At 47.5% G+C, this 26,181-nt stretch overlaps 1 protein-coding gene across 2 annotated transcripts in view; it reads left to right on the top strand.

Moving 5' to 3' along the window:
• Positions 1–26,181, top strand: part of PRICKLE2 (prickle planar cell polarity protein 2) — a 331,524-nt gene that overhangs the window by 278,059 nt on the left and 27,284 nt on the right. For both annotated transcript variants that reach the window (XM_061195510.1, XM_061195511.1), the window contains 3 exons: positions 2,315–2,518; positions 5,619–5,805; positions 10,506–11,378. In XM_061195510.1, the coding sequence (XP_061051493.1) occupies positions 2,315–2,518; positions 5,619–5,805; positions 10,506–11,378 (1,264 nt within the window). The remainder of the gene's footprint in view (positions 1–2,314; positions 2,519–5,618; positions 5,806–10,505; positions 11,379–26,181) is intronic.

The following is a 26,181-nucleotide window of genomic DNA, read 5'->3' as shown; positions in this document are numbered from 1 at the left end:
AGAAAGTGGAATTTGCCTGGACCATGGGTCAGCCTCTTTCCCAGGGTCATCCCAGGACCAGTGCCATTTAAACAGGTGGTAAATGGTCATCTCCTTGGGTTTGAGGGTTCTTTAGCACAGTGCATGAAGCCCCCTGCATTCTTTCTAGGACCTCACTGAGTGGAAAGTCTGGATTTGTTTTTTCTTCGACTCTCCTGTAGAGTGCTCCGGGCCTGGTGGAGGAGGGTTTTCAAGAAAGCAGGGTGGGAATCCAGCCTGCCTGGGTTCACCCTGCCCCACCTCTTGACCTCCAAAAGCCTTCTGGTGCTGATGGTCATATTTTGGACACGTCTCTTAGCCCTGCTGCTAAGAGCGTAGCCCCATCTGACTCCTTAAGCACTTTGGGGACCCATTCACGTACTGAAAATATGTGAACTGAATTGGTGAAGAGAAGGCAAGATACTACCTGAGCGGAGGGGATACCATTTGGGGGCCCTTTTTGGGGATTTCAGAGGGATAGTGTGGGAAGGCTCAGGTGGATGGAATGGAGATGCTACTTAACAGGGGAACCAAAGGACCACAGATTTGGCAGTGGGATGGGGTCTTCATCCTTGACACCTGCCCCTGAGATGTAGGTGGTCAGAGGTTAAGATGTGAGATTCTGTGTGCTCAGTTCAGGGCCTCTGCCGCTCTCCGGTCATTCTTGGCCAGTCCAGGCGGACTTCCCTAAGACAGTGGGAAGGTTGGGTGTTTCATGGGCAGGTGTCAAGAGTGGCATGGAAGAGTGACGAGAGCCTGGAGGCAGAAAGACATAAGATTGACTCATGTTCCTGCCAGATGGCAGTGACCATGGTACTTTTCCTAATGGTTTTGCTGCCAAATGGGGATAACAAATGCCTAGGTCATAGAATCATGGTGAGGATTCAATGGGATTCTGTGTTGTTAAAGTAATTCAACAAGGAGGCCATTGGACTGGGGTGGCTCTAATGCCTCGGTAGCCTGTATCAGCAGACCAAAACCTAAACCAGTCAGGGTAGTGGAATCCAAGAAAATGAAACTGAACAACCAATCGCAAGCAGCCAACCAGGCTTTCCCAAATAAGGGGACCACTTAATCTCTAGTCCCTGAAATACTTTCCTCACTTTGCTTCCATGTCTTCTCTATAAAAATCTCTCCCCGGGTTCCTGTCCTTGGAGTGCCCCCAGCCACCTTTAGTTTGATGCTTGCAGCCCAATTCGAATCAGTGTTGGAGCAAATAAACTGGAAAACTTGAGTGTGCCTCCGTTTCTCTTTTAGCAGTATGCATACCTCAGCTCTACCAACGTTGGCACAAAAGGCAGGGGTAGCACTTTCCATAACGTAATGTCTTTCTTATGTCTGGTCACTCACATGAATGAGGCCCCAGAGACTATTCCATGAGACCTTGACTTTACTTTCTATGAAACATCACAACCCTTCTGATGGCCAAGGTGTGGGAACGGTTTGGAGGTTGCTTTTCTCCTCCTTGGATGTTGCCCCCAGAGCTCAGCCACTCATGTGGAGCCGTAGTGCTGGACCCTCAGGCTGGGAACCTCAGGCCAACACCGTGGTCAGCAGAGAGCCTCCCCCTGGACCTGTTGCCTCACACTTGACTCCTCCCTCAAAGGCTGCACCGTATTCATTTTATCCCAAGCGCAACTGGAAGCGTGGGTCATCAGGGACTCTGGAACTTTGGAAAGGAACTTTGGAAATGAGTGAGAAGCTTAGGAAGGGGAGAAAGAAGACTCCATAGTCTGGCTTTAGGAGTGGTACCTTTTCAATCGGGACTATGTAAAAAGATGGTAGGGGAAGCAGGCCAAAAGCATACCTGAAAGGCTTCTAGAGAAGACGGTTAAAGGTGGGCATATTTTTATGAACCCACTCCCCTACCATCCAAAGTGCAGACCTCCACGTCCTCCCAGGGGCCCTCCAAACCCCCTCCCCACTCACCCATCACCCAAACCCCACACAGTCTACTTCTAGCAGTAGTCCTGGCTGGGCCTCTGGAGGGAGTTGGCAGTATCTAAAAGATAATGAGACCTCCTGCTGGCAGACTTTTCCTTTCTCTCCCACCTCTGGGATTGCTTATTTTCTCAGTGACAGGATCTTCCTCGTGTTGGCCCCAGGAGGGGCAGTGGGGAAAGGACAAGAAAACGCTGCCTGCCTGTGTGTAGAGCAGGTAGCACAGTAACTGATTTGAAAGTAAGTGCTCAGTCACTGGCTGGTGATGCGGGCGGTGGTCGTGTATCCTTCCCGCGTGGCGCTGAGAGACGGGGCGCCGGTGTTCCTCCTACTGACGTTTCTGTTCGCCTCGCAGTGCGGAGGCCAGATCAACGGCGGGGACATTGCTGTGTTTGCGTCGCGCGCCGGCCACGGTGTCTGCTGGCACCCACCCTGCTTCATCTGCACTGTCTGCAACGAGCTCCTGGTGGATTTGATCTACTTTTACCAAGATGGGAAGATATACTGTGGCAGGCACCACGCCGAGTGCCTGAAGCCACGCTGCGCAGCCTGCGACGAGGTCAGACTCCGCTCCGCTCCCTAGGTTACGCCATAGCCAGCACGTTGTCCTGTGGTTCCTGCATGGAAGAAAACCATAGGCCACTCCCCCCCCCTTATATTAACCCTTTCAAAAATGAAGCCCCACCATCCCTCGTTGCTAGAATGTCCAGGACTGTGACCTGCTTTACTGAATGTGACAGTCTCATGGCCGCTAGGTGGGAAGACAGTTTCTAGGGCTGAGGACATTCCCAGGGGCACTAGGTCAGTTCAGAACTCTAAAAAAAAAAAAGGCTTTGTGCAACTTGAGATTTCAGCCCAAATCCCAGGAAGTAATCATCATCAGTAATAGTGTGTCATTTATCTTAAAATCTTGGGTTTCCTGAGATTCGATGGGACAGATTGGCTTGAGAAGACAAGAAAATGGGTAGCATGATTTGATTCTCCCACAGTTTACAAAAGGTCTGATGAGGATTCAGGGGGCAGATGGCTACTCTGTCTGGATACCTCTGCCCCACACTCTAAGAGGTACTTGAATTTGCTTTTCTGAGTCAGAAAGCAGTCCGGACACAAGGTTCATACCTGGTGTTTTCTCCCAGCAGAAGCACACCTAGGTGTGATCTGGGAGCTGAAAGATAGAAAACCTGGTTTAGCTTAAAAGTTGGGGGCACAAAGGAGAATGTTCTAAACCTGACCGATTTTATGGGATAAATTAGGGGAAAGATCTTGGACAGAGGGTTTCTTCCTGCATAAAGTAGGTTTTTGGTTCTTTCTGACCCTGTAACCAGCAATGTGGGACCCTGAAAACAACACTCCTGTTTTTCATTCAGAGTCCACTATTACCATGGGCATTTCTTCCTTAAAAGCTGCCGATCAGAGACTCACTCTTCTAGGAGGAAGTCAATTGGCCTTATCTAACCTGGATTCTAATGCTACCAGTGATATTCAAAAGAGACCCTCTGGGCAGGTAGTTGGTCCAGTTGTAGTGATTCTGGGCAGCCCCTTTACCTGCCTGCCTCAGTTTCCACATCTGGAAATGGGTGCTCATGATACTTAATATTATCTAATGGCAAATAGAATAGGATGATTAAAGTGTTTTGAAATTTTTGCTTATTGAGATCTTATTCATACAGCATAAGATTTACCCTTTTAACGTGTACAATTCAGTGGTTTTTAGTATATTCACGGACTTGGACAACCATCACTACTGCCTAATTCCAGATCATTTTCATCATCGAAAAAGAAACACCAGATGCATTAGCAGTCACTCCCCTTTTCCCCTCCCTCTAGCCCCTGGCGACCACTAATCTAGTCTCTGTCCCCATGAATTTACATATCCCGGACATTTCATATAAGTGGATTAATGCAGCATATGACCTTTTGTGTCTGGGTTTGTTCACTTAGCACAGTGTTTTTGAGGTTAACCCGAGTTCTAGCATGTATCAGTACTTTCCTTTTCATGGCTGAATAATAACCAGTTGTGTGTATATATCACGTTTTGTCTAGCCATTTATTAATTGATAGACGTTTACATTGTTTTCACTTTTTGACTATTATGCACAATGCTGCTATGAATGTTGATATACAAGTTTTTGTGTGGACATATATTTTCTGTTCTCTCGAGTATATACCTAGGAGTGGAATTGATGGGTCGTATGGTAGTTCTATGTTTAACTTTTTGAGGGAATCTAAACTGTTTTCAAGAGGAGCTACACCATTTTACATTCCCACTATCAATGAATGAAGATTCCAGTTTCTCACATTCTCCTCAATTCTTGTCTGTCTTTTTCATTATGGTCACCTTAGTTGGTATGAAGTGACATCATGTGGTGGTTTTGATTGGCTTTTCCTTAATGGCTTATAACGTTGCGCATTTTTTTAAATGTATTTATTGGCTATTTGCATATCTTCTTTTTGGGAGAAATGTCTAGTCAAATCTTTTGCCTATTTTTTCACTTGGGTGATTTTTCTTTTTCTTGTGGCTTTGTAAGGGTTGTTTATATATTCTGGATACTAGTCCCTTGTCAGATATGTGAATTGCAAGTATTTTCTCCCATTCTGTAGTTATATTTTCACTTTCCTCATGATGTCCTTTGAAGCATGAAAGTTTTTTATTTCAGTGAAATCCAACTTCTATTTTTTCTTTTGTTGTCTATGCTTTTAGTAGTCATAGCTTTTCAAGAAACCATTGCCTAATTGCCTGATCCAAGTTCATGAAAATTTACACCTCTATTTTCTTCTAAACATTTTATAGTTTTTTTCCTCTTACATTTAGGTCTTTGATCCCTTTTGAGTTAATTTTTATATGTAGTGTGAGGTAGGGGTTCAAATTCATCCTTTTGCGTGTGGCTATTCAGTGGTCTCAGACAGATTTGTTGAAGAGACTATTCTTTCTTCCATCGAATGTCCTTGTCACCCTTGTCAGTAATCAATTGGCCATAAATGCTTGAGCTTATTTCTACCTTGATTACTGTAGTCTGCAGTAAGCTCTTAAATCTGTGCGTTGAAATTGTAAAAAACTCTGTCTCAGGGGTCAAAACACAAATGCTTCTGAGGGCTAGACAGTTATCGTAAATGAAGGTGACTCATTTTAAGGTAACAGTGAGTGGTGAAAAAAAATGACAAGCTACAGAACTCATCACTCATCTGAAAGCAGCAACCCCTCTTATTGTTGCCATGCAAGAATGTGTAGCACACATTGCCAAACATTGTATTTTCAAAAGAGAAACCAGGATTCCAGGTGTTCATATGACATTTCTCATTTTAAAAAAATATTGTATATAAGCCAGATTAAATCGATATGGCCAAAGTGCCCATGAGCTGTCAGTTTTTAGTCCTGCTTTATATTCTTTAGGGTAGAATGTTCTTTGTCTTTGTACAATGTGGTTAAAGTAATCACCGGCCAGGCCAGAAACTGTGTAATTGTGCTTTAAGCAAATCCACACGTGGGAACTGATATAGATAGAGAATAAACATATACATATAGATTTTCTGTTTAATAATTGGTGGACAGGACCTATTTTCCTACCCTTCCAGTTTGGGGCCCTCCTAGCTTTCCTCCTTTCAAGTACGTTCTCATGGCTGGCTCTTATCCACTGACCATTTGGCTTCTCCATCTCCAGATCATCTTTGCAGACGAATGCACAGAAGCTGAGGGGCGACACTGGCACATGAAACACTTCTGCTGCTTCGAATGCGAGACAGTGCTGGGCGGCCAGCGCTACATCATGAAGGAGGGAAGGCCCTACTGCTGCCACTGCTTCGAGTCCTTGTACGCAGAATACTGCGACACCTGTGCCCAGCACATAGGTGAGGCAACTCTTGGTGCTCACCTTGGTCCTACTCTGACTGGATCTGCTTTGTGTCTAGTATAGTTAGAATCCCTTTGGTCGCAAGTGATAGAAACCCAACTGATACTACCTTAAGTGACAAAGGAAATTTCTTGGCTCAGAGTACCAGAAAAGCCAAGGAGGAAATTGGTTTCAGGTAAGGATGGTTCAAGGATTCAAAGTCTGGTTCTTTTTTTCCCCCTCTGTGTCTCAGCTCAGCTTGCTTTCTCTTGGTATCATTTGGAAGCAAGCTGTCTTCTCAAGGTGGCCAAGATGACCCCCCAGCTATACTTAGTCTTAGCACTGGTATTCTCTAAAAGGATGGGATCGTGTCTTTTCCAATATCCAAGTCAGGTCCTCCAAATAGGAATGCTGTAGCCCCTCATTTGGTCATCTGTTCCACCCTGGAAAGAAAAGAATAGGGAGTTCCCATTGGTCTGCCTGAATCATAGACCTACCCCCAAGGTATACAGTCCCACTACCAAAGGGAGGAGGAGAGGTCTCAGAGGAAAATATGAGGGGAAAATATAAACAGATGTCTTCCACAGCCTCCTCGGAAAACCTCGGGGGTCAGCAGAGGGAGGAAACAAAGCAGTCCTCTTGGTAGGACGAGATAGTCAAGGAAACCAAATGGTTTCTGGCGTGCATGTCTTTAAAAAAAATCAGCAAAAGCTGACCCAGCCAAAAACAAAGTGAGAGAACCTCAAATAGCTCAGAAGCTATAAACTCCCCAAAGAAGTGGCAGATCTGAGATGGTGAAAATCATTTTCCCTTTTCAAGTAACTGATTTGTTCAGCCCTTCAACGCTATTCCCAATCATGCTGCATCTGTAGCTTCTTATTCAGCTTTCCTGTTCTGGCACCTTGAGAATGAGCTGCCCTTTAAAAAGAAGATAAAAAGTTGGCAGCGGGTGAATGTCTTTGAGACCAGCAGCCTGATCTTCCTGTGGCTTGTGCAATTCCAAGAAATCTGCTCGGAGGCTGCCAGCTTCTTACCTGTAGTTGGGAGATATGGAGATAATCAGTTTGAGAGCCTGTTGTGCCCCGCTTGGAGGCATCTGCTGTGTGCTTAGTGGTCCTTTGTCGTTGAGTCCATCCCGTGGACTCAGGAGCCCTTCTGCGCTGGAGTCCCTGCCAGGCCCAGGATGGAGCCTTGCTGTGCCGACCTTGGTCCAGCAGCGTTCCCTTCTGGGGGCTGGGGTGTTGCGAAAATCCCCTTTCCCCAACCCCTAAAAACCTCCCCCTCTCACAGCCTGATGCGTTTCTCACAGGGTCAAAGAGGTTAAACAGACATACTTCCCTTTATTCTAAGCGCTAGGAAATGAGCTTGATTTGGACAGGTGGTGGGGCAGGTGAGGAAGGGCGAGGGGTGGGACTCGATCAGGGGAAATGGTGTGAGGTGCTGACCCAGCACTGCTCACTGTGGCTTCTGGGTCTGCAGGGAGGTGCCTGCTCAGCTGAGAGAGGCTGAGTATACAGACAACTTAGCTGTGGCAACCATACCCCCTGCTTGTTAGTATTTCTATTTCTTCTGTCCCTTTCCATTGAGGCTTAAAAGCCTCTGCAGAAACTGCTGCTTAGGATTTTTGCTCAGTAGCTTGGACGAGAGAAAATATGTCACCGCAGCATGTACACCTCAGAAGTTCCCTCTGTTTTCTTCTGTTTCTGTCTTCTTTTTAGCTTTGATTGGCATTCCCTTCTCCTTCCCTCTGAAAGCCATAAAAAGGCATCAATGCTTTATCAGAAAAGGGGACCACTGTGGCCTGCAGTATTATCACTGCTGTGGTTAAAATGCTGTCCCTGATTTTTCTTTTCCTAAATCCACTTTTCTGTACAGCATACTTTTCTTGCAACAGAGAAAGGGTATGCTCTGTATATCACACGTCCCGCAGTGTCTGGGTGCTTTGCTCTGACCATATTATCCAAATATTCCCTATTTATACAGCCACTCAGTGCGGACCCTACAGCAGGAAGCCGTTGCCAGGGCAACGGTACTTTTGCCTGCTCACAGCAGAGTAAACAGTCCTATAAACATACCGAGGCTGTAGCAGCAGTAGACACATACACCCTCGGAGAAGTACTTAAAGGGCTTAGGGAGGGAATAAAAAAGGAACGCTTAGATGTGGAATGGCCGAGCCCTTTTCCAGATGTTTAGAGTTCAGGAGCAGTTCAGAGCACCATCTGACATCGTTGATGTTTATCAGGGACCACGTTTCACTGCCTGCTGGGCCGCTTTGCAACATGCCTCCCCCTCCACTCTCCCTACCGCGGCCCGGCCTTTTGTGAGGCCCCCCATCCCCAGAACTAGGCCCCCGCTGCCGCATCTGAGTATGTTTCCTCGCAGAAGCACAGAGAGGCAGCTGGTGGAGGAACAGCCCGTAGGAACTGGACTTGCTGCACACCTCTGACAGGCAGTGGATAAGGCTGCAGCTGCTTGGGATGCTGTGCTGAGTTGGAGCTCACAGTGAGGACCCAGGGCAGCTGGGATGTCAGTGGAAGCTCTCTGGAGGAGAGGGAACAGGGCAGAGGGGAGGGAGGACCGAGCCAGCCTCAGAGTTCTTTCTTGGACAGCATCCAGGTAGCGGCCCTCAGAGCAGAGAGGGAGACAGGCATTGAGACCTAGTAAAAACTCAAGAAGAGGGCTGGGAAGAGTTAGCAGAGCACTCACTGCATCTTAACTCTGTTCTCAAGCAACCCTCTGAAGTAAGTACTATTATTACCCCTGTTTTATTGTGGAGAAGACTCAGGCACAGAGACATGAAGCCATTTGCCTAGGGTCACATAGCCCAACAGCGGCCCAGCCAAGATTGGAACCAAGCTGACGGGCTTCAGCATGTTTACAACCAGCTGGCATGGCATGGAGCTGCGATTTGAACCTGCGTTTGTCTGAGTCCTGATGCCTCACTCTTAACTACCAGGGAGTTCGGCCTGCCTGTGCTGCCTGCCCCTGCTTCCCCCGGCAGCCTGACGGAGGAGGGAATGTTTTTGGAGCCCCAGCTTTGGGCCTGCTGTCTCTAGCCCCTCCCCTGCCAGTTCTCACTCCTCCTGGGAATGCGGTGCTGAAAGGGAGTCGATTCAGTGTCCCTCTGATCTTGGAGTGACCCTTGTGGTTGCTCCTGTCCTGCTAAAAATCCCCTCTTGGTCCCTAGGGCCTGACTCCTGAATAAACAGAGACCCCTTAGTTCAGGGAGGAGCTCCTAGGAGAAGAATTTACCTTATGCTTCTCTCTCCCTGGGCTCCAGGGACATAAAGGGAAGTGAGGGGTACACAGGGAGGGCCCGGAGAGGCTGCTGTGCCATTTGCCTTTTGTTCTTGCCCTTCTCCTTTCCCCTGTTTCTTGTTCACAGCCTCTCTAGACAATTATCTAGAGGTTACTCTTGGAAAGTTCAGACTCAGGATTCTCAGCCACCAAAGGTGAAAGTTCACATTGGTACTGCCTTTCAGGAGAGACATTGATCGCTAGACATCAGGATTCTTGCAGAGGTCCCTTCCCATCCCCCAGTCACTGCTGGGTCTGCATTTTCAGCAGGCTCTCCCTACAGGAGGTTGGGAGGTGGGACCCACAGCTACCAGCTCCCATTCTGCCCGTTTAGCAACTGCTGTCAAAAGAGAGTCTCCCTGTGTGGCTCTCTTAGCAACAGTCCCAGGTGACTCTCCCTTTGGCCTGGTGCAGGTCACGTGCCCACCCTTGAACTGGTAACTGGGCTGGGAGATATGGTGTTTTTACTGGCCGGTGCTGGTCCAGGCAGTGGCTTTAGCCCCGCCCAAAGCTCATGGCCCAGGGGTGGCAGGGAGATGGTGTCCCACAGGGAAGTTAAGTCCTGTAACCAGAAGAGGGCAGAAGAGACTCTGAGACACAAGAGGGGCTATGGGAGGTTCCCAGAAGCAGGTGTAACAATATTATGTAAACGAGACACAGCCCGGGCACGGGACAGAAGTTACGCAAAGGGTATGCATGCTTATGGTGAGGTGATGTCTTTGACAGACTGCATCTAAGTTTTTCCTTACCATGAGCTGAAGTCCACTTTTTTCCTTTCCACTAAACTGCTAAAGTAATTACCCTTTGGAATGCCAAACACTGGTGATGGAATTCAATTCATTCATCCATTCCATACATGGAGCTGCCATTTGAGCAGACCCCTAAGTAGACTGAAAGAGGTGATTATCGAGGTCATGGTTAGGAGCAAGACTTCCTGGGTATAGATCTCGTCTATGATTCCTAACTCCTTTACATTAGGCAAGTTATTTAACCTCCTCTGCCTCTGTTTTCTCCTCTGAAAAATGGGCATAATATTAGAAACCTACCTCATACAGTTGAGAGGTTAAGTGAGTTTACATATACGCAAAGCGCTTAAAGCAGTGCTTCTCACACCCTAGTATCATCATTGCTGTTTATCTGGAGGAATGTGCCCCAGGCAGAAGGATTCATGGACAGGCCATTTGGATTTAGTTTCTCTGCCCTCAGAGCAAATGAGTTAAGAAGGACCTGACTGGGTAGAACAAGGGGGCTGTCATAGTAGGACATGACTGCTATTTACACGGGGGCCTGATCATTGATTTATTGACATTTTATTCTGCTGCATCTGGAAGCCTGAGCCAAACCAGGGTGCTGTGTGTTTTAGGTCGTAATGTAATACTCTGAGCAGCTCGTCAGCCTCTTCCATGTCTCTTCTTTTCCCAGGAATCGACCAAGGTCAAATGACCTACGACGGCCAACACTGGCATGCCACTGAGACCTGTTTCTGCTGTGCTCACTGCAAGAAGTCCCTCCTGGGGCGGCCATTCCTCCCCAAACAAGGCCAGATCTTCTGCTCACGGGCCTGCAGTGCCGGGGAGGACCCGAATGGCTCTGACTCTTCTGATTCAGCCTTCCAGAACGCCCGGGCCAAGGAGTCCCGGCGCAGCGCCAAAATCGGCAAGAACAAGGGCAAGACAGAGGAGCCCATGCTGAACCAGCACAGCCAGCTGCAGGTGAGTTCCAACCGGCTGTCGGCTGACGTGGACCCCCTGTCGCTGCAGATGGACCTGCTCAGCCTGTCCAGCCAGACACCCAGCCTCAACCGGGACCCCATCTGGAGGAGCCGGGACGAGCCGTACCATTACGGGAACAAGATGGAGCAGAGCCAGTCGCAGAGCCCCTTGCAGCTCCTCAGCCAGTGCAACATCAGAACTTCCTACAGTCCGGGAGGGCAGGGGGCAGGGGCCCAGCCCGACATGTGGGCCAAGCACTTCAGCAACCCCAAAAGGAGCTCATCGCTGGCCATGAAGGGGCACGGTGGCAGCTTCATCAAGGAATGCCGAGAAGACTATTACCCGGGGAGGCTGAGGTCCCAGGAGAGCTACAGTGATATGTCCAGCCAGAGCTTCAGCGAAAACCGAGGCAGCATCCAAGTCCCCAAATATGAGGAGGAGGAGGAAGAGGAAGGGGGCATGTCCACTCAGCAGTGTCGGACCCGTCATCCGATCAGTTCACTGAAGTATACCGAGGACAGGACGCCCACAGAGCAGACCCCGCGGGGCTCCATGGAATCGCTGGCCCTGTCTAACACAACGGGTAAGTTCTGTTTACCTGGAACACAGCGAGCGGACTCTCGGGGTGACCTGATGACAATCCTCAAGATTTTCGCGTTGTGCCCGCCATGTGCTCTCATCCACCGGGTCGTTGAGGAAGGTGAACCCAAGTGTCGATGGCTTCTGTCTGACTGGGATTCCCTTTAAGCAGAGCCTGAGGCAGGGATTAGGGTGCCTGTGATGTGTTGAGGACATGCTCCCAAGGAAGGGAAGTGAGAGAAACAGGGTAGGGCAGGGGGAGGAGCCATGTGAAGAATGATGTCTGGGCTGGAGTCTAGCTTCAGCCTGAGCCCACAGGGGGCTCTGGAGGATGAGTTGTACCATACGGTTGGTTCCTTCTTGGGACAAAGGGGCTGACGTTTTGCATCACCGTGTCAGTCATTGGCCCTGGGCTGCTGGAGAGTGAGCTGGAGATAAGGATGTGGATGTGGGCATGGGGGCAAGACAGCTCCCGTCAGCCAAAGGCAACATTCAGGAGAAGGGGTGGCTGTGAGCTGGAGGGGGTACTCATGAAACGGGGTGCAGCCTGGGACATCAAAGCATCCATGACAGCTTCTATGGCTGTTCTGAACCCCAGTATCTCAGTAGGTAGCTGGTTTTAATGTGTAGATAAAGATGAAAGAAGTGGGGATGGACAAGGAGAAGGCAGGCAGGCTGAGAAGGACAGAAGTGTTGGGAGAGACAGACAAACAGACACTCCGTTGACTGTTCTGGCCAACCAGATTTTCCAGCTGTTTTCCGTACATGTGAAGACAATGTCATTGTCCTCTAAGATGGCACTACTCAAAGTGTAATCTGAGGATCGGGGCTGTCCGCAGTGCACCCCGAGATGACTACTGAAGTTGACAGTGTTTAGAAACTCTTAGAGCAGTCTGACATGGCTGTGACATCCAAGTGCACATCCAGTGGGCTCGTCTTATGGGTCCAGGTGCAGACCGCTCAGGGTGTTGCAGACCCACGGGCGAGTTGTCTGTGGCCAGTGCTGGGTATCAGTCCTACTCAGGTGTGTCACATATCAGGCCGCCACAATGGACTGAAAATTAAAAAACTGGTCCTTCACTACAGATAGCTTGGGAAATGCTGCTCTAAGATGCACTGAGTGTCTCTGCCCCTTGTTGGCAGGACACCGAGGGGGGAGATGCACTTCTATCCCTTACAGTAGAGATTCCCAGAGTCTAATGTGTCTGTCTGGGTGGAGATTGTGACAACCTGATGCACATCAGCCCTGGATGGAGGGACGGCCACCACTCAGCTCCAGCTGGCTGTTGCCACTTGCAGGGATGTTTATTTATTCAACTACGAGTGATAGAGCTCTTGCCACGTGCCGAACATTGTTCCAAGCACTTGATAAATATTCACTCACTTAATTAAATCATCACAACCCTTTGAAAGGTACTCTTAAAATTCTCACTTCAGAGTTGAAGAAACTGAGGCACAGAGAGGTTGAAGGACTTGCCCTAAGTCACCCAGCTTTTAAACAGGGATTTGAACTTCTGCATGTGACCCCAGAGCAGTGCTCTTAATCACACCAGGGTACCAACCTAATCTGAGCCTCATGCTGTCAAATCTTCCAGTTTTTCCAAAGAAGTTAAAAATGTGGATTTTTAAAATGTGAAACCTATTGGAACTCTCTGCTGGACAAGCAAAACGTGTCTCTGAGTTGTAGGATATCTATGCGGTGCGTTTTTAATTTTCATCCCCTCCGATGCTTTCACAGCTGGGTTCTCTTTTGTCCTGGAGGACAGATAGCAGATATCCTTACCCCCATGTTTCAGATGACAAAAATGAGGCCTTGGTGACTAAGCACTTTGCCTACTGTCATAGAAGTGAGCAATTAGTGCAGAGTGACGACCACCTGGCTTCCAGCCCAGTTTATGCTATTCTCGGAAGATTTATATGCTATAATTATTTAAGAGGCCAGGAGATAAATGTGTAGCTCAGACTTTGAAGCTGAGTTTCTCAAAGCTAGACCACCTGCATGAGAATCATTGGCTGCTTGATTGAAACATGGACTTCAGGACCTCCTCCTCAGGCCCGGTGTATCAGACCCAATAGAGGTGGGGTCCAGTAACCTGCATTTTTACCAGCTCCCTGCTGGTGCTGATGCAACCACTGTCTGAGAACAGTTGTTCCTGGGTTTGTCTGTTCTGATTTTATTGTCCTCACGCTGTAACTTAGGAGGAGATCTAGGGCTTGGAGAATGTTGGAAAGGCTACACGGGTACATTTGAAGAACACGCAGTCTCCGATCCTAAGGAAGAGGCCGGGTTGTTTATCCTTGAGATTTTCTACAGATCCTTGGGCAAAGCAACAAATGCCCCTCTGTCACTGAGATTTTTGGAAAGCAGCCCTGAACCATGTCTGATAGAGCTGAGAAAAATTGCTCAGATCAGCACTGTCTGATACGGTAGCCACAAGCCACATGTGACTATTGAAATTTGAGTTAATTGAAATGAAATAACATGAAAATTTTAGGCCCTCAGCTGCACGAGCCACATTTCAAGTGGTCACTAGCCATGAACTGAATTTTAAATTTCTTTTCATTTTAATCCATTTCACTTTCAATAGCCACGTGTAGCTAAGCTAGAGGCTACCCTATGGACAGCACAGATGAAGGAAGTGAGCTGTTAGGACGGGCACAATTTCAACCCCATTATTAGTCTCTTTGGAAGTTCTCTCATGAGCTCTGGTTTTTCAAATTCTAACCTAACGGTTTGGAGTACCGATTCTGGAGTTACACTCCCTAGGTTCACATCCAGCCTTCATCATGTAGGAGCTGTGTGGCCTTGAACAAGTTGCTTAAATTCCGTAAGGTTCAGTGTCCTCATCTATGGAATCTGGTGAATAATAGTACTTCCTTTGTAGGGTTTTTGTAGAAGGAAATGATAATACACTTAAACTCGTGAATATAGTCTTTGACACATATGACTCTCTCTAATGGTTACCTGCTACTTTTTATTATTATTATTATTTCTCTCTCATCCCAAACATACTGGTGCATGGTTTTGACCTCTAGGAATGTTTTGGAGTCTGGTACCTCCCAGCATCCAGCAGCTGTGCAGGTTCGCATTTTTAGGTTTGAAACTGCTCCCATGGGTCCTCTTTTTCCTAACCAGCCTGAGAAGAGCATGAGAAATGGTACTAAAGAAATCCATTTTGTGCCCCTGTGTTTCCATGGATCTGTCAGACGCATCAGTGTGGAAGGGAGATAGTAGCTAATATTCCTAGCACTGCTTCATTGTTCATCACTGGAGCACACCCTAAATAGTCTTTCACATCCTATGCCGGACACACATCACCAAGGACGTGGTGTTGACTAGGCTTGGTAATCGGTCCTTTTGCTGCTGACCCTCACTGTTGACCTCAAATTTTGCTAGAAAATTCAGTAGTCTTTTGAGAAGGCAGTGTTCTGAACTATCTGTGTATCTTCAAAGCCTAGAATCCCAGTCTGTGAGTGAAGGTACGTGTCACAGAAGTCTTAGTCAAAACACCTTGATTCTGCAGCGAAAGCTAGATTTCAGAATAATGGATTTTTTTTTCCTCTTTTGTGGCCAGTAGCTTGTTATTAACTAAGTCTGCAGTGTGTAATCTGGCACGAAGCATGATCTTCTTTGTGGGCAGCATTTTTCCTTAGAACAGATCCTAGAAAAACAGGTAGCCCCAGCGGCTGGCCAGCCTCAGATCTGGCCTTTGACACCTCTGGTTTGGTTTAGAAGTGGGAGTGTACTGCCCCTCCCTCCTCCTTGGCAAACACGGTGCATCCATTCTGCTCACACAGAGTGCGTCAGGCGGGCACGGTCACCGTTTGCATCCGCACCAGGGGGAGTCTTGCAGAAGCTCTTTAACCCTGCCATTGCCTAAACATGCCTCTGAAGCCGCTTGCAACCCGGGGGATCATAGTATTAGAAATAGGAATAACAAAATCAACAACGGCTAACATTGCCAGGGGTTTATCATGTACTAGGTACAGTTCTCAGCACTTTGCAGGAACTAACTCACAACATCCCTGCGAGGTAGATACAGTTATTTCCATTTTACAGGTGACTTAAGTGAGACACAGAGAGGCTAAGTAGCCCAAGGCCACACAGCTTGGAACTGGAGGAGCAGGATTCAAATTTGGGCATCCTAGCTCCAGAGCCTGTGCCCTTGACCACTGTGTCATGGCAGAAGTGGATGATGGTGATGTTGATGGTCAGTGGTGATGATCGTAATAGACCACTGACTATGATGTGACATGGTAAAGACTTCATATATAACAACTCTTCAAATCTTCATGACGATTCTGTGAGATAAGTCTGATGGTTATACCCATTTTACAGTTGAGTACACTAAAGTTCATAGATGTCATGACCTCCCTACAGTCACCACTGATGGCCAGGACCTGAACCCGGGTGTGATAGACTGCAAAGTCCTTGCTCTTAACCTCTCTGATCTGCGTCCTCACAGGAAGGGTCGTCTTCACAGTCAGGAGATTGGCACGGCGACTCTTCGCTGAAGGGACAAGGATTCCTTTCCCTGTTGCAGCCAGTTTGTTGATATGTCTGTGAGGCTCGGGCAGGGCTAGAGGGAAGCTCTCAAATGAGAGCTGAACAGCAGAGTCAAAGGTGGCTGTCCGAGGTGACGTGCCTGGGCCAGACGCAGGAAAGACAAAGGAGACTAGTGCAGACCATCTGGAGGTTGGCATCTGGGCAGGAGGCACTGATGGGGAGGAGACCGCGGCTGTAGTGCAGGTTGGGGTCTGGGTTCAGGTCACACTGGGGCAGGTGAATAGAGCTGGAATTGAGACTGGTTGCCTCAGGCAGAGGCCACACCAGAAGACAGCTGGAGACTGTCAGCTGGTCCCCAAAAAAGGGCCCTGTGGACAGCTTTTGAGGCTGCGAATAAGGCTATTTCTTGAGGATCAGCCAGATTCTATAAGGAGTGGTAGGGTCAGAGAGAACTGGGACCTATAGGAAGGAACTGCAGATGTGGATGGGAGTGAGGGAAAGGGAACGGTGGTTTCTGTTCGTTCATTCATTCATTCATTCAGCCCGCAAATGTGACGTGAGTGCCTACCTCTCTCTGTGAGTTACAGCAGAATGAAGGAGAGCATGGGCTGTAGACCAGTTGGCCAGTTGGAAATCGGACTTTGTGGTTTAATACCTATGTTACCCTATAGGCAGAACTGGCTTATCTCTCCTGTGCCGCACTGTTCTCATCTTTTTCTTTTGGGCCGCGCTGCCCAGCTTGCGGGATCGCAGTTCCCCAACCGGCGATTGAACCCCAGGCCACAGCAGTGAAAGTGCCAAAACCTAAGCACTAGACCACCACGGAACTCCCTCACTGCCCTCATCTTTAAAATGAAATGCCAACAGTGCCTTGTAGAGTTGTTGTGGGAATTAAATGAGTTAATTCCTACAAAGAATTTAGGACAATGCCTGACACCCTCTAAGTTACTGTTAGAGATTATTCTTAGTAGGTGCCATGGCCTGTTCAAGGTGCCGGGGATGCAGTGCTGAGCTAAAGTGGACATGGGCCTTCCCCTCCTGCACATCACAGTCTAATGGAGTTTAATACATAGTAACCATCTGACTGTACCATATAAATTTGCATCAGTGGTAAATGTGGGGCTAGGAGGGTATACAACGAGGGCTATAGCTAAGTTAGGGAGGTCAGAGAGGGCATCCGGAAAAAGTGATGCTTAAGGGGTAAAGGGGAAGGAGCATCCCGGGTAGCGGGAGCCGCATGTGCAGCGGTCCTGTGGTAGGAGTGTATGGCAAGTATAAAGAGCTGAAAGAAGGCCCTGTGGCTGGGTGAAGCACAGAGAGTAGTAAGGCTGGGAAAGAAGGCACAGGGGGATGGTGCAGAACCATTTCAGATATTTTAAGGGTTTGGGCCTTTCCACTAAGGACAATGGAAAGCCCTTGAAGTTTCAGACCAACAGAGAGGGGAAGGGACATGATCAGATTTGCATTTTGCAAAGATGGCTCCGGCTGCTGTGTGGGGAATTGATTGGAGGAGGGCAAGTGCTGATACAGTGAGACCCATTAGGAGGCCATCCAGGACCGTGCAGCCAGGAGAGGAGGTGAAGGTGGCAGCCCCCAAGGTGTAGACAGAGCAAAGACTGAAATAAGAGGATGCAAGTGATGGTGCCCTAGGAGAGGAAATTGGCAGAGCTTTCAGTGCCCTGGGGGAACGGTCTCAGGAGACAGAAGAGGATCGATTTGAAAACATAAAAATGGATCAAAGTTTGCCAGCTCTGTGATTTTTGACCCAGGCCAGCATCAGCAGAAAGTACACGTGTCACTGGCCTGGATATGCAGACACACAGTAGGAGCAGAGAGGCTTCCTGCTGTCGTTGATCAGTGTTGCACTGTTGTGGCATGTCCACGCCCTTATTATTTTTTTAATTGAAGTATAGTTGATTTACGATATTACATTAGTTCAGGTGTACAACATAGTGATTCAGTATTTTTCTAAATGATGCTCCATTTAAAGTTATTATACAAAATAATGGCTGTATTTCCCTGTGCTGTACTACACACCCTTTTTGCTTACCTGCTTTATACATAGTATGTGTCCACGCCTTTAACATGCGTCACCTACATACCTTGACAAGGGAAGCTTGGTTGCATAATACCAGGGCATATTGATTGCTAGAGGGCAGTGGGGTAATTTTTCAGGATTTCTGGCCAACAGGAAAAGGAGGAGAAAACATCAGTGTGAGGCTCTGAAGTAACAACTGGAACAGCCCACTTTACCAAGAATGTCTGCAATGTTTTTAAATCCTTGTAATGTGAAACATTTTTATATTTAATTTGAGGCAGGAACGTTTCTCCCATTCTTCTGCATAACTTAGATATCCATCCTCTAACCCGATTTCTCTTATTAAAATTGTTGGGTAAAACCTCCTAACCAGCTGGCACCCATTACTTGAAGGCTTCCCCTCAGACGTGCTCATAAATCACATGGCCCAGATCTTCCTGATCATTTCCTCCACTGGGGAAGATGTGCAGCCCAGTCTGGAATTACAGATTTGAAAACCTAGAACTCACCTTGAATTCTGTCAGTTGACCCCAGAGCCAGCCCAGGATCTACTTGGGAAATGCATAGGGATTGTCTTTGTTCACTGGAATTAGAGAACTCTTGTGTGCAAGCATCAGAATCCCAACTCGAAAGGGTGTAAAGAATAAGGTTTTGTTTTTAATCAAGTAACTACAAAGTTCCCAGATTTTTGTTCCAGGTACAGCTGGATCCATGTGCACAAATGATGTCATCAGGACTCAGCCTCTTTCCTCTCTCAGTTCTTGTTTCCTCCACACTGGCTTTATTCTCAGGCAGCTCTTCCCAGGGGCAGCAAGGAGAGCTCTCAGCAGCTGTAGGCTAACGTCCGTTAACATCAGGTCAAGGGGAATGGGAACTGATCTGTTTTAATAGTGTCACTGAAAGTCCCAGAAATGAGTCGCATTTGCCTAACTTGGGCCACCCTCGGGGGGGGTGGGGGTGGAATGAATGCTTTTTGGCCAAGCCCGAGTCACATGTCTATCCCAGGAACTAGGCAATGGGGTCAAGGTCATCAGAGCTGTAGGGATTGAGAATGGAGATGGGGAGCTTTTCCAAGGGAAATCAAAGTAGCCTTTTCAAAGGAAGAGGGATTGTGCTGCAAGAAGGTAAAAGCCACAGGTGTCTACTTCTGGACCACAAGTATCCCACCCATCTGGGGCTGGCCACACCCCACCCCCACCCCTTGATCTGGTTCCTTCCTCCAAAAGCGCCACCATTTAAACTTGACATCAAATGTCCATTACGTATGTCAGCCATGTTTTTCTGGAGACACAGCTCTGCTCTTTGGGGCATGTCCCTGTGGTGAATTTAATGTGGAGGTTTCAGATGGTTTGAGGGACAGGTTGGATGGTACCCTCTCGCTCCGTGTTGAGGATGTGATTCAGGAATGCTTTCTGACTGGTCTCATGGGGTGACTGCCTCTGTGCTTCTCGAGGAAGCCATGCCCTCTTGTTGGCATTTCTTAGCTCTGAACCAGGCTCACAGACCAGGGACCAGATGAAAACCAGCAGAGTGAATGTCATAGGAGAGTCTTTTTGTTCCCTATTTCTTTCTGAGTCAGTGTTTTGGTGTGTGGGAAAACAGAGGACATTGTCAGAGCCAGGGGAGACAGATGGGGAACAGTGGACAGATGGGACAGAGCCCAGCCCACGGTGGCTGGTGCCCCCCTGCTCCCTGTCGTGGTCTCGCTGACATTTTCTGGGTCCAGAGAAACTTCCAGCGTCCTGGTTGGTTTTTTTTTTTAATGAATTTATTTATTTATTTATGGCTGCTTTGGGTCTTCATTGCTGCCCGCGGGCCTTCTCTAGTTGTGGTGAGCGGGGGTTATTCTTCATTGCGGTGCGCGGGCTTCTCATTGCGGTGGCTTCTCTTGTTGCAGAGCACAGGCTCTGGGCACGTGGGCTTCAGTAGTTGTGGCACACGGGCTCAGTAGTTGTGGCTCGCGGGCTCTAGAGTGCAGGCTCAGTAGTTGTGGTGCACGGGCTTAGTTGCTCCGCGGCATGTGGGATCTTCCCGGACCAGGGCTCGTGCCCGTGTCCCCTGCATTGGCAGGCGGATTCTTAACCACTGCGCCACCAGGGAAGTCCCCAGTGTCCTGGTTTTTAAGAACCATTCAGGAGGCTTATTTATAACCTCCTTGGGCGTGAGCAGTCAGCTATGCCGAGAGTAAGGAACCGTGGTTGCTGACAGGAGAGAAAAGATGGCTGATTTTATTCATTTTATTACTGAAAATGCAACGCTGGAAAAATGGGTCTAGGGTGGAGGCCAGGGGGTGATGGGCTTTTCAGACTGGTACAGGATTTTACAGAGTGGATTTTTAAAGAATGAGCATACATTACTCTTGGAACCTTTGAATTTGGGAATCTCACCTGGGCAATGAGCTAGCTCTTGTCCACTTGAAAAATGGCTTTGAAATGCAGATCTTTAGGATTTATTTTTTTAAATATTGACAGGAAAATGTAAAAGAGAAAAATTGAGAAAAATGATAGAAATAGGGAAAAAAATATCCCAATGCCTACCACTTGACTAGTGCTAATATTTTGGGGAATTTTCCAGTTTTTCCCTGTATACTGGTATATCATTTTCTTCTGAGTTGTAGGCATACTGAATATTTTGTGTCCTGAATTTCTTCATTTGCATTCTATTATCAGCTTATGTTCAGAGCTTTTGTAAACCATCATTTTTGATGACTGCATTAATATTCAGTTGAATGACTGTTGCTACGTCTCTGGAATTGGACACTTAGGCAGTTTCCAAACTGATTTTTATTCAAATCTTGATTTCCTTTGATTTCCATCAACAAAACGTACTTTTTTGACCTTCCCTTTTCTTATCAACATAAATCTAAATATTTTGGCTCAGTGGCTCACCAGATCCTTGACCTTCTCAGCTTGGCCACTTGGGAAAGCATTTTAGCATCTCCTCCACAGAGTGTTCTGGTGGCAGCATGAGGTCTATCAGCAATTCTGTGCCAACCATCACCTGTCTTAACCCTCTTCAACCCATACATGAAGTGTGTCCCAGAGCACTGGAAAATTAAGGTGACTGAAACCCCACTTGCTAGTATGAGCCATAGGGAGCCAGCTTTTAGGAATATATTTCTCCATGTAAAGTCAACCATCCACTCCATCAATTAGAGTCATCCAGGGACCACCTACATTATATTCCTTTGGGATGCTTGCCAGTAATGCAAATTCTTGGCCCCCCACCCCAGACTCACAAACAGAATCTCTCAGGGCTCAACCCTGGACTCAGGGTTTTCTAACACGTGCTCCCGGAGGACTCTCAGGCCCACTAAGTTTGAGGAAGGACCACTGAGCTAGAGATACCCAGATTCCTCACCTCATCACCTGAGTGATCAACCGTACTTACCATCTCGTCTATGGCTGGAACGTTCATCTATCCTACAGTGCCCTTTTGCATCTCCTCTTAGCCCTGAGTCCAGCCTCCTGTGTAGACAAAAGAAAAAGTAGATCATGCTTGTTCTGAAAAGCTCTGAAGATGTCCCTGATAACAAATCGCTCTTGGCCCAGTAAGTAGCATTCTAATGAGCTAAGAGCACATGATCTGAAACATGTGGGTGGGATATTCCTTAATCACATAGTATGGATTAAATAGGAAAGAAGGTAATACTTGCCAAGTGGTTTTGGTATTTTCACAGGGTACAGCAGAAAAAGTGGACAATAAAACACTCTTCAAATAGGGCCAGTTTCAGTTCTAAATCAATGTGAAAATGAAAAGGCCGTGAAACCAAAGTTTCATAAGAATAACTTTCACCAGCCCTCCAGTTTTTTACCAGCATCATCTTGAGAGCACCCAGGTAGCTGTCTGTGTGTGTGTATGTGTGTGTGTGTTTTTTTTCTGAGCTCTGTTCTGCCAGGCGGCTCCTCCAGCCTGCCCTTCCCAAATCAAAACCAGACCATGACATGTTTCTGCGAGGCAGCTGTCACAAATCAGGCTGAGCAAACAGGCGGGGCACCGTCTAGAAGATAAAGTCTCTGTGTCCCAACACAAAATTACTAAGAAAAAGTCTAGTGTTTTCTTTGGTACAAAAACTTTTAACAGCTTAAAAACGTCATGCTGAATTACCCATCCACTTAACTAAAGATTTAGGGCATATTTCTTCCTTTTTTTTTTTTTTTCCTCTGTTCTGGAAAATCATGTTTCTCAACTCTCAGCTACCCAGGGTTTTGGCGTTCCAGTTTGCAGACCATCCAGCCCCCATCTTCTCCTTTCTCTGTTTTGTTCCCCATGTACAAGGAGTGGAGGCAAAAACGAGCTCATTTTGCTCCTTGCACAGAGGAGTAGAAACTGTCCTTCTGTGCATTTCCATTCTCTGGACCTTTCCTTGGAGCAAATCCTTGACTCTCAGCTGTGCCAGGTCTGAGGGATGCTTGTTTCTTGGGCTCAACCGTCCTGCCCAGTCACATCTGCGTCCCAGAGAGTGTTCAGTCCAAGGACACCTGTGGGGACGTACTTTCGATTCTGACATTGTGAGAGCATCCACAGCAAGGATTCTATAACTTCCCAGCAGCAAGCAGTCTGGACCTCGCCAGGGTTTCTCATCCCGGCTGGAGCAGACTTCTGATGGCCGCCTTTCAAAACGGAGTTGCTGATTTAAAAGGGCAGAAAAGTCCGTTCCAGGCTTTATATGTGTCTTTTCCTTGGGACCAGATTGAGCTCAGAGCTGAAAGGGCAGTGAGAGGAGGAGAGAACAGCCTAGAATAACTCGTCCTTTTTATTTCTTTCGATACTGGGTCCTGGGTGAAAAGATCAGGGGGAAATTCCCTTTGCCTGAGATGCACATTCATGTACAGACACTGCCCCAGGGTGAGCGTGGTGGTCCAGATGAGTGACTCTCAGTAGGGGCGGGTGGAGGTGGGGAGGGTGGGGATTTTGCCACCCAGGGGACATTTGGCAGTGTTTGGAGACATTTTTGGTTGTCACAGCTTGGGGTGCAGGGTGCCCCTGGCTTCTAGTGGGTAGAGGTCCGGGAAGGTACTGCTAAACATCCTCCACTGCATAGAACAGCGCCTTCCCTCCCGGCACAGAATTATCCTGCCTCGTGGGCCAGTGCTGCCCGAGTTGAGAAAGCCTAGTCTAGACACAGGGAATTCGATTAGAAAGCATCAGCCCCCATCAAAGCCACTGAGAACCACATCTGAGGAGGTCACGATGTCACATGAAGGGGTGGGTCTGCCTGGCCTGGCATTTCAGAAGCCCTCTCTGCAGCTGAAAGAACCCTTTCTGCTTCTTGGTCTCACCCCAGCCACAGCGCACGGTGAGTCTTACGGTTTAAGGATCAAACCAGCCTGGTTGAAATCCCATCACCACTCTAGCTGCGTGACCTCGGACAAGTGGCTTAAATCTCTCAGTCCCTCAAATTTCTGCCACACGGGGCTGTCATGGAACAGGAGGTAATATGCAGAAAGCACTTAACTGCATGCCCGACACTTGGCAAACTCAATATTTGAGAGTTATTATTACTCTTATTATTAGGTGCCCCAGCGCGCTGACCTCCTGTCTCTTTCCTTTTAATTCTGTCTCAGCCCGTTGCTCATTTGCCAGGGAGAAGGGGGATTGAATGGAACTCAGACCAAGCAGAGATGGAAGGAGAGGGCCAGGATCGATAGAGGAGCCTGAGGTCTGGCGGTTCTGTAGATGTCACAGACCCAGACCATGCTGATGCTCACAGCTGGGGAGCTTTATGGCTTGGATTTTCAGGAATGTTTGCAACTGGAAAGATGAGCCCCTTTCTCCCTGAGTCTCACTTTCCCACCTTGTCTGAGCTGAAAGAGGCTACCAGAATCTGTGGCCTAATTATGCCCGCATAACAGCTATTAGCGCTAACATAACACCTATTAGCACTGAGGGAGCCCGGCCTCCCCATGTAAGGAAACCAGGATGTCACCTCCCAGACCACAGCCTCTCCTCTGCTGATCCCCTCCGTCCAGTGTCAATTAACTTCTCAGACAATTCCCATTTGCCACAGCTTAGAGGAGTTAATTTGTTCTCGGAATCTGTGGATGAGAAACAGGCCCAGTTCTGGGCCATGAGCTAGGAAGACAGTGGGGGGGTGTCCAACAATGGAAATTTTCCACTGAGATCATTATCAGTCTCAGAGACAGGCCCGGCTGTTATCTGCAGATCTGTTTCAAGTTCAGGCCCCTCGGCAGGGAGAGGAATTCCAGCCTGGCCTGAGGTGCTCATAAAGGTCTCCCGAAAGCAACCCAGATCTCACCTTTTTTTTTTTTTTTGGAATTGAAGTACAGTTGACTTACAGTGTTGTGTTTATTTCTGCTGTACAGCAGAGTGATTCAGTTATACATATATATATTCTTTTTCATATTCTTTTCCATTGTGGTTTATCACAGGATATTAAATATAGTTCCCAGATCTCACCGTTCTTGAGTCAACCGTGGATGGCTGGGCTTTCTGTCACCTGATCATTGTCCTTTGTGGCTCTTCCTGCTCAGGATTAGGGCAGTCGGGGAAGCAGATCGCTTCCTCTGTCTTCTTCTGCCCTCTGAAGCTGTTTATTTTGGGGACTTTGTAGTCAGGGCATGTAGGTGGCACACCTTTATCTGGCAATATTGGATGGAACACAGCAGATTGGAGGACATTTTTATTCTAGCTCTTCTCTGAGCCCCAGGACCGCTGCAAAAGGAGAATTGTAAGCATTCTTAGTGGGTTTTCAGAAGTGCCATCCCCCCTTCCCCCCCCCCCCCGTCATCCAGCAGCTGAACCCAAAGCCCTCCTGGGAGCATTGAGATGTAAATATCATTCACTTGCAACCCAGCCCCTAATATTGTGAACCGCAGTGACAAAAACTGCATAAGATGCCCCATCATCCTTTATGGTATCCCCCCAAAATACATCTCTAAGGCGCTGGGTTTCTAGAGTTGCCATTTTATTTATTTATTTATTTATTTAAAAAAAAAATTTATGTGTTTTTTAGAGTTGCCATTTAAAAGGGAGCCATGCTCGTGTGTCTCCCTCACCCACTCACAATCCCAACAATCCTGTTTTATCTATCTTCTATACCAGAGTTTGATACAAGATTTTTTTTTTTTTTTGAAACAAAAAGAATGGGGAAGAGAAAGGTATTTAAAACATCTTGGTTCTGAGTTGTTTTATATTCATTTATTCAACAAATATTTATTGGGCGTCTACCATGTGCCAGGCACTCTGCTCATTGCCACGTATACGTTGGTGAATAAATCACACCCAATCCCTGTGTGCATCAGAGCCCCAGCAGGAAACAGATGGCACAGGAAAGGGTAATTAAAGGAAGCCTAATGAAGGAGGCCACTGGGTAGTAACTGAGGCCTTAGGCAGAGAACCTCAGCCAACCTGCAGCCTGGGAGAGGGAGCCAGGCAATAAACACCCTGACCTCTCTCACTTTCTGCCCTCTGATTTCCTCCTGGGAGTTAACCCTAACCAGAAGCCCAAGGGTAAGAGAGCCAGCCATTGATGCAGCTTTCTGGGAGAACAGGGTGGAGATGGTTATAATTGTAGCAGGGGATATACAAGCACACACTAAGGACAGATTATGGTATGTGATATGGAAAACATGAGCAAGGTAAAGACATGAGAGAGTATTGAGGATTAACAACATTAAAAGGATGGTCAAGGAAGCTGTCTGAAGTGATGTTTAAGCTAAGAATTAGATAAGGACTTGACTTGCAAAGGAAGGGAGGAGGAGAGGAAGAAGATTAAAGGCTGAAGGAATAGCATATGCAAAGGCCCTGAGGCAAGAGAGAACTTTACAGTTCTAATAGTAACTGAAAACAGGCCAGTGTGCTAAGAGTGTAGTTGTCAAGGGGGAGAGCTATACTTAGAGCTGTGAAGCACTCACATTTTATTGCTGACTCAGATTCAGCCTCCTGTCATCCCTCTGAGGACACTGTCCTGGTCCCTTTTTAGTGGGGTGTCTTAAAGTAGAAAAAGGTGACTTGCAGAGTAGGTTGGGAAAGCAAAGGCAAGAGTACACAGAAACACTAGGTCAGAAATATCATGTGTGTTGGGGAGTGTGGGGGGAGAACTTATTTGAAAACAAAAATGTTTTTTGGACAAAAAAAATCTGTGAACTCTTTCTGTTGATCTTTGTGTTGCTATAGCTTTTTTTTTTCCTTTCAGTGCTGATTTCTGGTTGGTCGTCTCCTGGATTTCATATACATGGTACACTTGAATTTTACCCCAGGTATCCTAGCTTATTTAGCCAAGCCACTAATATATAAATC

This window comes from Eubalaena glacialis, chromosome 7, assembly GCF_028564815.1.
Source record: "Eubalaena glacialis isolate mEubGla1 chromosome 7, mEubGla1.1.hap2.+ XY, whole genome shotgun sequence".
Classification (NCBI taxonomy): Eukaryota; Metazoa; Chordata; class Mammalia; order Artiodactyla; family Balaenidae; genus Eubalaena; species Eubalaena glacialis.
This window is presented reverse-complemented; position numbering and strand designations above follow the sequence as displayed.